Raw genomic sequence first — 14,768 nt, 5'->3', positions numbered from 1 at the left:
ATCATTGACAGTCATGGAGAGTTACTATCCCCAAGGACTAAGTACCTGCTACCCATGGTGTTGGGAAGGGCTGCCATTTCCTGGCATTCAGACTGTTCTTTATTTCATGGGGTAGCTTTAGTAGGAAGATGGTTGTAAGTCCAGCTACTCTGGAGCCCCCAGCAGAATCCAGCCCCATCCCTTGGATACACATCCCCTTGACTATCACCAAAAGCTTTTTGAAGATTTACTGAGGTGACCATAATAATGGGGATGGGGGTTTTCCAATGGTTTTGTGCAGAATGTGGTTATCTGGTTTAGTCCATCTGGGGTCCTCTGGGGTCAGATGCAGTCCCCCCTTCTTTCTTAGCATTATCCGTTACAGAGGGACTTGGCACATTTAGATTAGTAGCTGAAAAATCCATAAGCCAGGTTCTAAGATGTCGAATCTGGGACTTTCCAGTCCCCACCTTGACCTTGTGTAGGACTAATGCTTTCCACCCATCCCAGGGATACAGCTCAGCTAGAAAAGACCCCTCTGAGAATTTGCTTTTTTTCAGAACCATGAAAGCTATACTCTCAATTCATTTGTTTACATTTAATCAACAAATGTGCCTGTGTGAACCTAGAGAAGTTACTTTTACATTTCTGTGCCTCATTTTCCCCAATTGAACCTCTTCCTTGTGGGATGTGGTGAGGATTAAACAAGTGAGGACATGAAAATCATGTAGCACGAGGAAAATGCATACAGTGCCTGTTACTCCCGTCACTACCACCACCGCTGCCACCTCCCTCCCAGGTTTTGAAATGCGCTGGAATCATCTGAGCAGCTTTGTTGAGGTCAAGCACAGCCCAAGGATGTACATTAGAAAACCTTTGGGTGAGTGTCCACCTGCCACCAGATGAAGGAACCGCTGATCAGAGTGATCAGCAAATGTTAGCTTCCCACACAGGTGATGGAAACTCAGGCAGAGAAGGAGCATGTCCAAGAGGTCACATGGAGCACCAGAACTAAAACACCACCAAAGGTCAGCAACCCCCACTTCCCAGCTTTTGGGCATATACTTACCTTGAGATCAGCCAGTGTATGTGCCAAGCCTTCAACCAAATCTGGGTTCTCCACACCATTGTGATCAGTTTTCATATAAAGGGTTCAGTAGAACTGAATCAGCTATGTGGTCTGCGGCAGATGAGATTTCACATAAGAAATCCCTATACATTACATGTTAAGACACTTATCAAGCATTTTAACTAGGAATACCCCAGTTATTTAGAACCTGTAAGCCCTTCAACTCCCTGGAGGATTCACATAAGAAGTTGTCTCCCCAAATCATCACTTCACCTATATGTGGAGATAGAGAAGTATGTGTGCCGCTCTGGCACTAACTGGGTAACTCTTCTAATTAGTATTTACTTAAGACAATCATTAGTCTCTGCTGGGTGACATTAAACCCACGTTTGCAATATTTTTATCCAGTCCTTCCCCACACCTGCGATGGCAGGCTAGTGAGCCTGCAGCAGGAACCCCTGCGGTGCTTCATAAATAAGCCTGTAAGCACCTGGGCCAGACGCCTGCATGCCACTCAGGTGCCACTCAGGCAGTGGGCCAGGGGACCTCCAATGGTCCTCTTGTGCATCCAGGCAACCAATACCTCAGGTGGGGTTCCTCATTTCCCTTTACTTCCCAACCTCAGAAATGAAAATGAATGTCCCTTTAAGCCACACAACAACATCACAGGGCAGATCTTACTACCATCCTGCTTTTCCAGAAGAGTAAACTGAGACTCAGAAGAGATGAGTGCTTCTCTAGTGCCACATTGCTACCAAGGGGATTCCAGCCTAGCCTAGCTGAACCTGTGCTTTTTTTTTACTCTGTTCTCAACCTCAGTCATTTTTTATTTCTCTGAATGAACAGGGAGAAAGGAAGTGGAGTTAATGTTTTTGAGTGCCTACATGTGCTAGGCAGTTAATTCTCACAACTGAAATAAATTCATCCAAGGTAAGAATAAGTGGTCCCATTTTATAGATGGAGAAACTGAGGCCCTAGAAAGGTTTAAGTTACTTGCTAGAGATTTCATAGCTCATAAGCATCAGAGCCAAAATCAAACCCCAGCCTGATTCCCAAACACTCGACATTTTCACACCTTACTCAAGACCTTAATAAGAGTCATTTGCCATACATGTGGATAATAAATTATGGCTTTGTACAAACTCTAAGATTTTGTTATTTTCCTGTACTCACATAAAAGAAACTTTTTGCTTAACATTATTGAGACTTTAAGAAAATTTATTTTGGTCGAAAATTACCATTATCATAAGAGCTTTACATTGATATAGGGTTTTATAATTTTCGGGGCTCTTCCACAATTATTGAATTAACTCCTTAAAATAATCCTGTGAAAGTGGGTATAATAAACCCACTTTACAGAGTGGTAAAGAGAAGCCAGTTGTGTGCCCATTGCTCAGCCTCTGAAGCCCACATTCTCCTCAAACTTGGCAGGGCATAGCTCCCAGGCCTCAACCTATAGGATGGAGACTACAGAGTGAGGAATAAAGACACTATGAGTAGAGAAAGAGATGGGAGGTGGGGGCAGCCTTGTGGCAGGAGAGCCTGTCATCAGGAACCCCTTCATTAAAGGTGGTGACATCTCCTCACCCATACAAACAGGCCTGAAGTTGTGATGGTCAGAGAACCACAAAAATAACAGCTCTCACACTGATTCCTAAACAAGAGGAACTGGTGGTTCCAGGGCAGATAAGAATGACTTTACAAGATGAAAATGATCAGTGAGGGCACGCGGGTCTGGGGGGCAGCGGAGTTGGCATTTTTTGGCCCTGCAAATAGCTGCCCATCTGCTCTCTGTCAGAATGTGTTAGGAGTGCATCTGGACTGCTGCCCCTGAGCCTCAGCTCCAGGCAGGTCATGTGGTCGTCTCCACGACAACTCCAGGAGCAGTGGAAACTGCTGTGCTCGGAGCCAGATGCTGCTCTGCACATGTGCTCTAATTAGATGGGGTTCCCTGCCTCCCCCACCTCGCCGCCCCTGCCAGCCACACACCGGCTTCTCCCTTTCCTCTAGCTCCTCCTCACATCCTCGGTCTGGCTGCCTGGCCCTCCACCCTGTTTGCTTCTTCCTCAAAATGTCCCTGTTGCTGCTCCACAGTAGAGTAATTCATGAACTAGAGACAGAGGACCCACCCTGACCCAGGCACCAAGCAGGAGATGCCAGGGTGAGGCAAATCCAGCACAGCCTGTACCCTCAAGGAGGCCATCTCTGCTGAAACTACCATTAATGCTATGGCAGAGGTGAGCCTAGGGGCTCAGAACCCAGAAGAGGGACACCCAGGCTAAGGCCTGGAGGAGGGTTCTGGAAGCGATTTGGGCAGCTGGCCCCGAATTAGACCTCAGAGGGTGAGGGGACTCCTCAGCCTGAGAAAGAAGAGAGCACAGCATGTGTAAAGACAGGAGATGACAGACCCTTTTAGAGAACTGAGGCCCACTCCATGTTATGGGGTAGCGTGGGTTGTTTGAGGCACAAGGAAATGTGCCCTCAAAACCCAGCAAAACCAGCTCCTCCCTGCTCTTTGCTTCCACCTGTCTCCTGTGTCTCCTGGGCACACAACTGGCTTCTCTTTACCACTCTGTAAAGTAGGTTTATTATACCCACTTTCACAGGATTATTTTAAGGAGTTAATTCATCTCCAAGTGCCTGCTCCTCCTTGGTGCTTGGCCATTATATCACACCTCCTCGTATGGCCTTCCTAGGATCCCACCCCTCCCAAACAGGTTAACCTCAGTCAGAGGTATTAGTTGAGGGTAGTAAGGTATAGAAGATTCCACCTGAGATGTGATGCCCAGCTGGAAAAGGGCATCTGAAAAAAGCCATGAAGGATATTGACCTCCATTAGCACCTGCCATGTGCTACTTGATGATGGCAACTTGACAAATGCTACATCATTGTAAACCTCAAATATGAAGTAAGGGATATTTCCAATGGACAGCTGAGGAAACTGAGGCTTGGAGAGGCTTGCTTCTAGCCATTTGCAGCTTTGGACTCACTCAGTCCCTGTGAGTCCCTAAGTCATACTAGCCCCCATAGACTCTGAATGCCTCATACTGGGGCTGTAACTGGAGTAAACAGAAAAGGATATCTTCTTGTGGAAGGTCAGTTGCCATTTCTTGGAGTCTCCAGAAACCAGAGGAAAAAAAACACATCTGGGCAATTGAGCATGCACAGTGTTCTGGGGTATCATGGGGAGAGCCTGGGCTATGGGTCAGATGGAACTGGCCTCAGATACCACTATAGTTCTTTTAGGTCTGTGGCCTTAGGCAGGTCACATCTCCTCCCTCCTCAAGATGAGGGTGAGGAACCTCTCTGGGGTTATCACAGAGAGGCAGCCTGCAACAATATATAGTCACAAGAAAGGCTGCACAGAAGATTGCTATTGCTGTGGAGATTCCTATTGCTGTGGCTCAGAGCCATGGTCTCACCTCCACTACCCTGTCACCTGTCATGCACAGTAGTACATGCCACATACACTGAATCAGGGCTGACTGAAGTAGAATCTAACACCTGCTGTGAGCAGAGAACCTCCAAAACTGGGGATGGAAAACTGGGGTATTTTTTGTAGCCCTCTACTGGGAAATCAAGCCCTTAGCTAAGCACCTTGCATGAATCAGCTGTGACCCCCACAACCCTGTGAAACAGGAAGTCATGCCCCCTTTCACAAATGAGAAGAGGATTTAGGGATTTGCCCTGAGTTCCACATATGGTGGGTGGCAGAGCCTGCATTCCCCTCGCAGTTTCTTTTCTGTGCACCATGGCACATTTCTCTGTGGAGGCCACGGCAGACCTCAGAGAGATCTCATCTAGGTCTAGAAACGACACATGTTAATATTAGAAAGTATCATGACAATTTCCCAACCATCTCAATTTATAGAGGAAGAAGCTGAGGCCTAAGCAGGAAAATGAATCAAGGCCAAGTCAAGTGTTTGACCCTTCTCCTTGTGCTCTTTCCACTTTACAATGCTGCCATTTATTCATGACTAGAAACTTCCAGATGAGGCCTCCTGTGCATCACACCAGTGCCAGGCACTGGAGGCTCAACCCAGTCAAAGGACACTCGATGGGGAGGGGTGATATTAAATAAAGGAACCAGGGGATGAAGAGCCAAGCCCAATAACTCGGTATGTGGACACTGCTATGAAGGACCCTCCCAAGATTCATGTCACCACCAGTCCTTTCTTGACTCAGTTAGATGGTGGGGCTTTTGCCTTTGCAGACTAATCTGCGCTGCTTCAGCCTTATGCCATTTTTCCTTTTGATCTGAATCCCTTGTTCCTATTGCTATAATTAACGTTGGCTGTCCTATTGATGGCTTTTCATGTTGACTTCTCTCTCCCAGTGATTTGCCAGGCCCTCAAACCTGTTCTCTGTGCAGTAGGCTTTCTTGGGACTGTGTGTTCATGCTTAGAACACTGAAACCTCATCTCTAGTTAGTTTGAGAAACCCTCTCTGAGACATTGGAATGCCATTTATTGTTAAAACCCAGAATCTGGCTCCCAGTGGCAGTGAGGTGACAGACACTGCCCACATGGCTGAGCCAGCAGGTGCTTGATATTAAATCTGGACATGTCCCATTTGGTTTCCATTCAAGGAGACAGGTTTGCTCTGCTGAGGCACCAGGACCGTCCCCTCTCTCAAGTCAGCTCTGTCCTTGAGCCACCAATGTTCCATGGACATACCCAACACTGAATCACATGCTCAAAGCATGCCATAGATGTGGCTACTACCATCATATCATATCAGTGAGAAAATAGGGCTCCAAGAGGTGAGGCAGCCACTGCTGGCTTGTTGTGGAGCCAAAACTCATACTCATTTCTCCGGAGCCCTCTCTCAGCATCACTGCCTCATAATCCATCTCTTTCGATGCTTCTAGAGCAGCTCCAGCTGGCAGTACATGTGTCAAACAGAATCTTATGATTATCTCTCTTAATGGAAGCGAAAGAACACTGGGCTGCATGAGCCCCAGGGCCAGATACTTTGCTTCAAATCTGGCTCTGCTATTGACCAGCTCTATAACCTCAGGTAGTTGATCTCACCTCTCAGAGCCTCGATTTCCTTATCTGTAAAATGGAAATCATCCTCATACCTACGTCCTGGGTTGCTGTGAAGAATAAGTGAGATAATGCATGGAAACCCACCTAGCACAGGGCAGGCGCTCAGCAAGCCGTAGCTGTTTTTAATCACTGCACCTGCTTTCCTCTAAGAGCCGATTCCCATCTGCATTTCTTAGGGGAAGAAAATCTTGAGCTAGTATGCATGAAGACCAACTTCATTGTGTCTCCTCGGTTTCCACGGGCCTCCCCACTCATCTTCGTTCCTGCGCTAATCAAAATTTCCTGACTTCTCCCTGTTTGTCTCGGTTAATGCGGAAGGAAGGGGCTGCTGGCACAGAGGAGCCAGGCGTGGGCCGACGTGCCTGTGATTTGAATGTCTTTACTATAATCTAGCGAGTGTGTGTGGGGGCTTCTGTCAATACTGGAGCTGTGGCCAGAATGGGCAAATACTGTCAGCCCGCCTGTCTCTGCCCCTGCAAATTATCCAAGTAGCTCTTGTCGGACACCCACATTTCCCCTAACTTAAATCATCCGAACAGCAAGCCGGCTTCAGGATGAGACATTGATTCTTTGTTTAGGGCTTATTATAGTGGCGGGGGCCCAGGCTAGGAGTCTGTCCCCAGCGTGCCTCAGCTACCACACAAATGCATCAGAAAGCTGTCTTGGTCCTGTCACCCCAAGTGTGACTTGACCCAGCCCAGCCAGGGTCAGTGGCCCTCCTTCCCAATCCACCTGGTGGTCCCAGTGTGTGCTGTGTTGTGCCTTAGGGTAGGACAGAGCTTGGACTGGGAGTCATTAGACCCATCAGCTCTGGGACCTTGAACCAAACGCTTCCCTGTAGGGGTGGCCTTTCCTCATCTAGGAGATGGGGATCATTTATGAAATTGTTCATTCTGTTGAGTTTGGGAAATGCAGGCTTTCTGGTATACAGAGCAAGGACTTAGCTTATGTGGGCTCCCTTCTTGCTGCACCTGGACTGCCTCTGGCTGACCCCAAGTTATTGCAGTGGAAACCTGCCTGCCTTCTCTCTTCCCTCCCTGTTCCTGCATTCTAATAAATAAGGCTTTGGACTCTCCAGGCCAGACACCATGCTAAGCCTTTTCTGTTCTCACTTGGAATCCACCGTGCCTCCTGGGCAGCCTCATCCTCCTGGCCCTGGGACTGGTGCTGAGTCCTGAACAGAGAATTTGGAGGTATTTAAACAAAACACAGACCGAATGGGACTGCTGGTGAAAAATTGGACCAAATCTGTGGCTTTCTTAATTTCTTTATTCTTGTTTAGAGAAAAAAAAAAAATGACTGTTGATCAGTCTAGACTAGTCACTTTCCCTCTGGCAGTGGCTTTTAGCTTTGGCTACACTAGAGTCAGTTTTAAAAATGCAGCTCTGGCATGGGGGTTTTAAGCATCAGTGGCCATTCTAATGCATCGCCAAGGCTGAGAACAACTGACCTCCACTTGCCCATCCCTGTTTGATCCCCAGCAGTCTCATGAGGTAGGGAGTTTTTCCTGTGTATGATAAGGCTGAGGGTGGTCACTTGCCAAAGGAGATATACAAAAGCAGCAAGGGGCAGAGCTGGAGCTAGAGCCCAGATAGTGTCCCACTCCCCATCTGCCTCTCCTGGAGCAACAGAGAGCCCTTAGGGAGCTCATAGTATGCTGGGAACAACATGTCTTTGCCACAGGTGGTGTTTGTGTAGAAACATTGGGAGGCATTAGGTAAGGGTATCCCAAGGAGGCGATGAGAGGAAGCCTGGTGGGGGCATGGGGCAACACAGAATCTCTGAGGGAGGAGATGTGTGTGGATGAGATGGAAGGGTCATCAGCAAGGACAGGCAGCTAGGAGAGGCCATGGAGAGCCTTGAGAATCATGCTCAGGGATTTAGAAACCACACTTCGTTGGGCCACAGGTTGACCTGAAGCTCTTCTGCCCTACTGAGTCATGTGAATGTGGTCAATGGTCAGTGTATCAATGTACAGTAGTAAACTCTGACATCACTGTGGTTCAATAGGTAGTGTGATTTTAGAACAGGAATCAGAGAGATGGATCTGTAGTCAAGGTTGAGGCCTTATACATCTGAAAAATTAAACTGTGAGCTATGTTTCTGAGTCTTATTTTCTTTGGATCAAGTAGTAAGAGGTAACCTTAGAAGACAGCCCTACTGAGTCTCAGCCCTACTGACTCATGAGTGGCTGCTCACTGAGTCCTAATACAGAAGAGATGGGAGAAAATAGCCCCCAGGGGGCTGGGATTGTGGCTCAGATTGTGGCAGAGTGCTTGCCTCGCATGTGTGAGGCACTGGGTTCGATCCTCAGCACCACATAAAAATAAATAAATAAAAGTATTGTGTCCATCTACAACTAAAAATATATATATATATATTAAAAAAAAAATAGCCCCCAGGATGGCCTCACCAACCTTCAGCCTGTGCAATCACACAGGACCCAGACTCAGTTTAGTACTCTGCCATCACCATCTTAAAATTCTTAACACTTTTACCTTTGAACTTGTCTTTGTGAATGAAGTCCAGTGAGATGATGGAACATGGGCATAAGCAAGGGAGATAGGTGTGATGCCTGTCTTCCAAGGAGCCTGGCCATCCCAAGCTCATGATGTCATGATCTGTCTTGGAGAAACCTGTTTATGGTCATCTGTTTTAATCTTCAAAGTGATCTGTGCATGATTGTCACAGATGAGGAAATACAAGTCAACTGAGATCACATAATTAGTACATTCATAGTCAGGGTTCTGGTGTCTTTTGACTCCAAGACACCTTCTCTCTCCACCATGTTGAGTCACCTTAAAGGATCAAATCAAAACAAAGTTTTAAGTTTTTATAAAGGTGCCTTTTTAAAAATGAAACCCAGCCCCTGGTGCCAGTGTCACACTGTGCTATAACTGTTTGTTCCCTGAACCAGGCAGGATTCTTTGACAATAGGAGGTTTCCTTTTTAACTTTTTATTATGAAAAATTTCAAACTTATGCAAAGTAAGCAAACCCCCATGCATACAACTTCCACAATTATAAGTGTTCTGTCATTTCTTTTAAGATTTAAAAAATGTTTAATTGTAAAATATGTGTAAAATTTCTCATCTTAATCATTTTTAAATGTACAATTCAATGACATTAAGTACATTCAGATTGGTGTACAACCAGCTTCCTTTTATCTCCAGAACTTTTTCATCTTGCAAACCTGAAACTCTTTCCTACTAACTCCTCACTGCCCTGCACACTCTAAGTACGCTGTACCAGTGGAATTATATGGTAGTTGTTTTTTGTTTTGTTTTGTTTTGTCTGACCTACTTTACTTAGTATAATATCTTTAAGGTTCATCCATGTTGTAGCATGTGACAGATTCCTCCATTTTAAAAATATTCTATTGTGTGTAAATACCATATTTTGTGTATCCATTCATCTGTAGGTGCACTGTGGGGTTTCTTTCATCTTCTGGCTATTGCTGCTATGGACAATATGCCCTGCCATTCTTGTGTCATATCTATTTTCATCCACTCCCCTTTCCTCATCCAGTTATTATTATTTATAAGAACTGTATTTTATTTATCTTTTTATTCCTCCTATACAGAACCTGGCACTTAGGAACTGCTTTTTAAATGTTTGGATGTATGTATGGATCTTCCAACATCGTTTTGTTTTTTTAATTTTAAGCAAGGTCTATAAAGAGGAAACTGACAGGTGTTTCTGCCCCCTGTCTCTAAGAATTTCACAGTAAAAATACATATAAATTTTTGATAAAAATTACATTTATAAAAGAAAATAACAATTTACTACTTTAAGTGTGGGTCAGCAGAACAAGGACAGTTGCTGAAGAAGCTCTTGGGAGGTGGCATTTTCATACCGGCACTGACAGTGCTGAGGATAAAGTCATTTATTTCTGGAATTCTCAAAAACCTTTGGAATCACCAACTTCACCTGTTAACAAAGACTCAACTCATTAGCGATGGAGTTTTTGATTGATTCCATATGTCAAGAAGATAATCCAAGAGTGAAACTTGTCTTTTTGTAACAAAGTCTTTGATAGGGTTGAGCAGCTGTGTTGCACTGTCCTTCGGGTCATGGATGAAAACTCCACTAATGCCATCTAAGCGCAAATGCTCACGGCCTGACTTCCAGGCATTAACATCACCACCAGCCAGTAGCCCCAGCATCTAGAGTGTCACCTAAGAAGACGAGAGGTTTAATCAATCTAGTAAGAGAACTAAATCAGCCCTTCTTGCAAGGAAGGGAATTGACGAGACACCTTGCCTCACTCCTCTGCACTGCAGGGGGTAAGCGTGGGGAGTGGCCATGCCAGTTGTAGGACAAGGATGGACAAGTAGGAAAATGGCACTGTGTCCTCACCTTGGACTTGTGACAGAAAGAGCCTTCGCAGCAGTTTACTTACTCCCTGAAGCAGCTTGTGTCTAAAAGACTGCACTATGTGTCCAGGAGAATATAGTGCATGAAGGGAGGTTCTACCTTTAAAAAGAACGTTCCTGGGTTGGGCATGGTTGTGCACACCTGTAATCCCAGCAACTCAGGAGCTGAGGCAGGAGGATGGCAAGCCTGAGGCAGCCAGCCTGGGCAATGTAGGATAAATCTCAGTGATTGAACACCTCAGGGTTTCAATCCCCAGTACCGGGGCAAGAGAGAGAGAGAGAGAGAGCACACCCCTGCTCTCCAGCAGATATCTGAGGGCAAACAGAACTGAGACTTCAGAGTAAAGCCACCTCTACTATCACCTATGTGTGTGATGGAGACCACTAAGAGTTAGACCCTAACTTTACCATTTCCAAGTCACCCAGGTTACCTCAGTTATTTCTGTAAATGTTGAGTGTGATTCCTGATTCACTGAAGTTCTCAAATTGGTAAACAGAACTGTGAAGTGTGTAGCACAGTGCCCCCAGAGCTTGCTATCAGATGACACACACTGTGATTCATGTCATTGTCTTAGAAAGGGAGTCACTTGAGGGGAACGAGGCCTCTGTGAGAACACTGAGCAGGACTGAGTGACTGCAACACAGAGACCTGAGTTTGGGAGGAGAGTCCAGGCAGACGGAATAGAACTGGTAAAAGCAAGGAAAAAAGTGGGAACAGATATGGCATATGATCAGAGTATAATTTGGCACAATAGGTGTATAGGTAGCAGAGGCAAAGGGACATGTGGACTCAGGGAAAGAAAGGCAGGGTCAGCTTGGAAAGGGTCTGCTTGCCCAATTTAGGAGCACGTCCTTTCCTCCCCACGCAGAGTGCCTGAGATATGCCACATCTGTCATTACATGTGCAGTGTTGAGCAAGTATCATTCATGCCCTCGTGAAGCATCTCGTTTAGTAGAAAAGAACATGCATGAACCAGATCATCACACAGAGGTGACATCTGTGCAGTCCTACTCTCAAGTGGGATATTCAATTTGCATTTTAGAACTTACTCTGGCTAGAAAAATTGGAGTAGACAATAAGGAATGAGACAGGAGAGGGACATAGAAGTGAGCCAGCAATCCAGGCTTATGCCACGGTGCTGGATGGCAAGCAGGGAATGAGCATGTGAGACTCTTCACAGGTGGATTGGAAGGACTTGGAAGTCTGATAGATCTGTGGTGGCCCCTAAGAATACTGGGAATACTGCTGATTAAGAAAGAAGGAAAAGCAGGTTGAGGTGTAGTTCTGATGGAATAATAATTAAGAGTGTGGGCCATTTTGAATTTGAAGTGCCAGTGCGTTCTCCAGGTGTGGACTGATGCATGTAGATTTGGAGGTGTGGAAAGGTAACTGAACTGAAGATGTTTATCCGGAGTTGCCAGGATTCAAGTGATACTATGCCATGGATGAGATCATCTGGAGAGAGAATAGCCCTGCCATGGTCCCATGGGTGAGAAGCAGAACTTCCAAGCCACAAGAATGGAATTCCAGCTGGACTTCTGTTTATCATCAGTAGCTGGTCCTTTGGCTATTTGGCAAGGAAGATGGTAGTCCCTGCCAAAGTAATAAATGTTATGAACAGCTCTGTCTTTTTTTCCAGAGAACTAATTTTTTTTTCTCATACACAATACAAAGTTTGATTTGTTTTCCTTCTTGCTTTGACAGCCAGGGAGCTCAGAGCTAACTTTGTAACCTAATTTTAGAAATTGTATAGGACCTATGTACCCAGGCACCCTATTCCCAAATAAATACATTTTATATAATTATGTATTTCCCAACCCTGATTTTTCTTTGTAGTCTTGGGTGCTTACATAAAGTGCCTCGGGTCCTTTGTAAAAGTTGGTAGTGCATACTATATAAAAATACTCCTTCCCCTGACCCTCGCGTTCTTGGGTCATCCTCCAGCCTGTGCAGTGTTTGCCCAGTTGCTGAGACTAGTTGGCTAGTTGTCAACTAGACTGAATCAGGAGGAACTCTTGGAACTTAGAGAGCTAGACAGTAAATTTAACACTCACGTAACTCATTAAAAAAGGATGAAAGTGGAGCTTCAAACATCTCTGTGTTTGCCACCAAGTCTGTGAAGGGGTGGGGGCACCCTTAATTCAACTCAAGATGTAAAAGCCCGATCTTTCAGAATTGAGAATACACTGCTGAAATTAAAGACTTATCTGTGTAGATAAATACTCCACACGTGTTCAAAGAGAGATCGAGGTGTTGATGTACAGGATGGGATTTTTAAAGCATAGGGTACCATTTTCTTGACTTATAAAATGTAGTTTGGTGAAAGCAAACTTCTTTATCAAACAACTTAAGCACAAATTGACTTGATGGGGGGATAGATTTTATTTTTGATCATCTTGCTTTTTAAAATAATTAATTATTTTTAAATTTTAGGCTGGGCATGATGGTGCATGCCTGTCATCCCAGCTTCTCAGAAGGTTGAGGCAGGAGAATGTGACTTTGAGGCCAGCGTGACCAACTTAGCAAGACACTGTCTCCAAAACAATTAAATAAAATAAAATGATAATTTGCTATAGGTAACAATCAGCATAAGTGGTTTTCAAACTATGTTCCACAGCTGGTATCCTATGAACAACAAAGGTGTGTGAGAGATGGGAGTAAGGAGAAGGCCACCAAGCAAGGAGAGCCCAACCATGGCCCCCCTCCTTCCAGCTCCCAGCACAGCAGCTCAATTCTGCCTTATGTAACAGGCTTTTTCTGCCTGAGTATCTATCTGAATATAATGTTCTGCTCCTAAAACTGGAAATAAACCAAAAAAAAAAAAAAAGTATGGAAATCATCATAATGGAAGGCATATTCTCACTAACTTTCTATTGAGATGTGACTGTCACTAATACAGAAGGGGAGGAATGGGGGCTTTGGAATCTGACCCTGAGTTCCTGCTGTACCTCCTCATCTTCTGTGATTGGGGGTTGGCCCTTTCTTGAAATAGTGTTCCCACCCCTAGACTAGAATGACTTACATAATAATGACGACTTCACTAATGAAAATTAGGTAAATGAGCAGATGTGAAAGCGGCCAGAAGGAGGGTAAGCACTGATTCCTCTCCCTTCAAGCCTCCAACCCTCCTGTCCCTTCTTCTTTTCCCAGGAGGAACCCATCACCTTCTGTGAAGAAGCCTTCGTTTCCCACTATCGCTCTGGAGCCATGAGGCAGTTCCTGCAGAATGCCACACAGCTGCAGCTCTTCAAGCAGGTGCCCAGCTTCCCTGGGGGCCTGCATTTGGCCCAGCAGGGATTTCTGCAGCTGCCTTCACACGAGCCCTGAGACTGAGCAAGGAGGGGACCCAAACCTGCAGGCCCAGGGGAGGGTGACTGGATGAAGAGGGTGGCCAGCCATCAGACAGTCCCTTAGCAAACATGATGGGAGGTTTTCTAAGTTTCATAAATGTGTCACCAGGTTCGTAGAAAACTCAGTGTTGAAGGGCCTTTCCTATATTGGAAAGCATGGCTGTTCTTTGGGCATGCACCGAGGTCCCCAACTGGATGGTTTTTCCTGTTTCTGTAGACAAGCTGTTGTGCTTTTGCTTTTCCTCTAGTTTATTGATGGTCGATTAGACCTTCTCAATTCTGGCGAGGGTTTCAGTGATGTTTTTGAAGAGGAAATCAACATGGGCGAGTATGCAGGTGAGAAGCCTCCTTTTCTTTCTGGGTTATGGATGCTGTAGACCAAGGTGTTCTTGCCACAGATGGGCATGAACTTCATTTCTCCATAGTTAGGGGTTGGGAGGAGACTGGTTGCAACCTTGGCCTTAATACAGCTGGAGAATTCCTCTTCAGTTTTCATGAGATGCACATTGGCCCATATGAACCCTCTGCTTAGGAGTTAGCTGTTTCTGCTGGGTAGAGGCTACTTAAAATGTAGTGGCCTGTATGATGCAGGGAAAGCACATAAGATATTGAATTAGGGGACTTGGGTTCAAATCAGAACCCTGCCTCCTTGCCAGCTGCTTGTTTACACACTGAGAGCAACACACTGAGTTAGGCCTCTTTCTTTACTACCCAACTAAAAGCTCCTTGAGGGCAGAATTGGGTTTACACACTGAGAGCAACAGTGCACACCCCACAAGATTCCCGAGGAGTTGGGATCAGAGCAGGGTGTAGTCACCCAGGATAGTCCTCAGCATAGGGTCAGTGCTCAGTGACTGTTTCTTTAAAATGCAAAAGTCATTGCTTGATTCCCGGTCTCTTTAAAACTGGGGGATTGTCTTTAATTTTTCAGGGATGGCATCTG

At 45.5% G+C, this 14,768-nt stretch overlaps 1 protein-coding gene across 13 annotated transcripts in view; it reads left to right on the top strand.

Annotated features, from left to right (window-relative positions):
- The window catches only part of Dennd1a (DENN domain containing 1A), a 504,614-nt gene that overhangs the window by 423,599 nt on the left and 66,247 nt on the right, over positions 1-14,768 (top strand). For all 13 annotated transcript variants that reach the window (XR_011704159.1, XM_071600929.1, XM_027944539.3 and 10 more), the window contains exons 14-15: positions 13,626-13,730; positions 14,074-14,161. Coding sequence is in view for 12 of the 13 variants with exons in the window: in XM_071600929.1 (XP_071457030.1) it covers positions 13,626-13,730; positions 14,074-14,161 (193 nt within the window). In the remaining variant the exon portion in view is untranslated. The remainder of the gene's footprint in view (positions 1-13,625; positions 13,731-14,073; positions 14,162-14,768) is intronic.

This window comes from Marmota flaviventris, chromosome 13 (genome assembly GCF_047511675.1).
Source record: "Marmota flaviventris isolate mMarFla1 chromosome 13, mMarFla1.hap1, whole genome shotgun sequence".
Lineage (NCBI taxonomy): Eukaryota > Metazoa > Chordata > Mammalia > Rodentia > Sciuridae > Marmota > Marmota flaviventris.
Note: the sequence above shows the minus strand (reverse complement) of the source record. Positions and strands in the feature narration are given on the sequence as shown.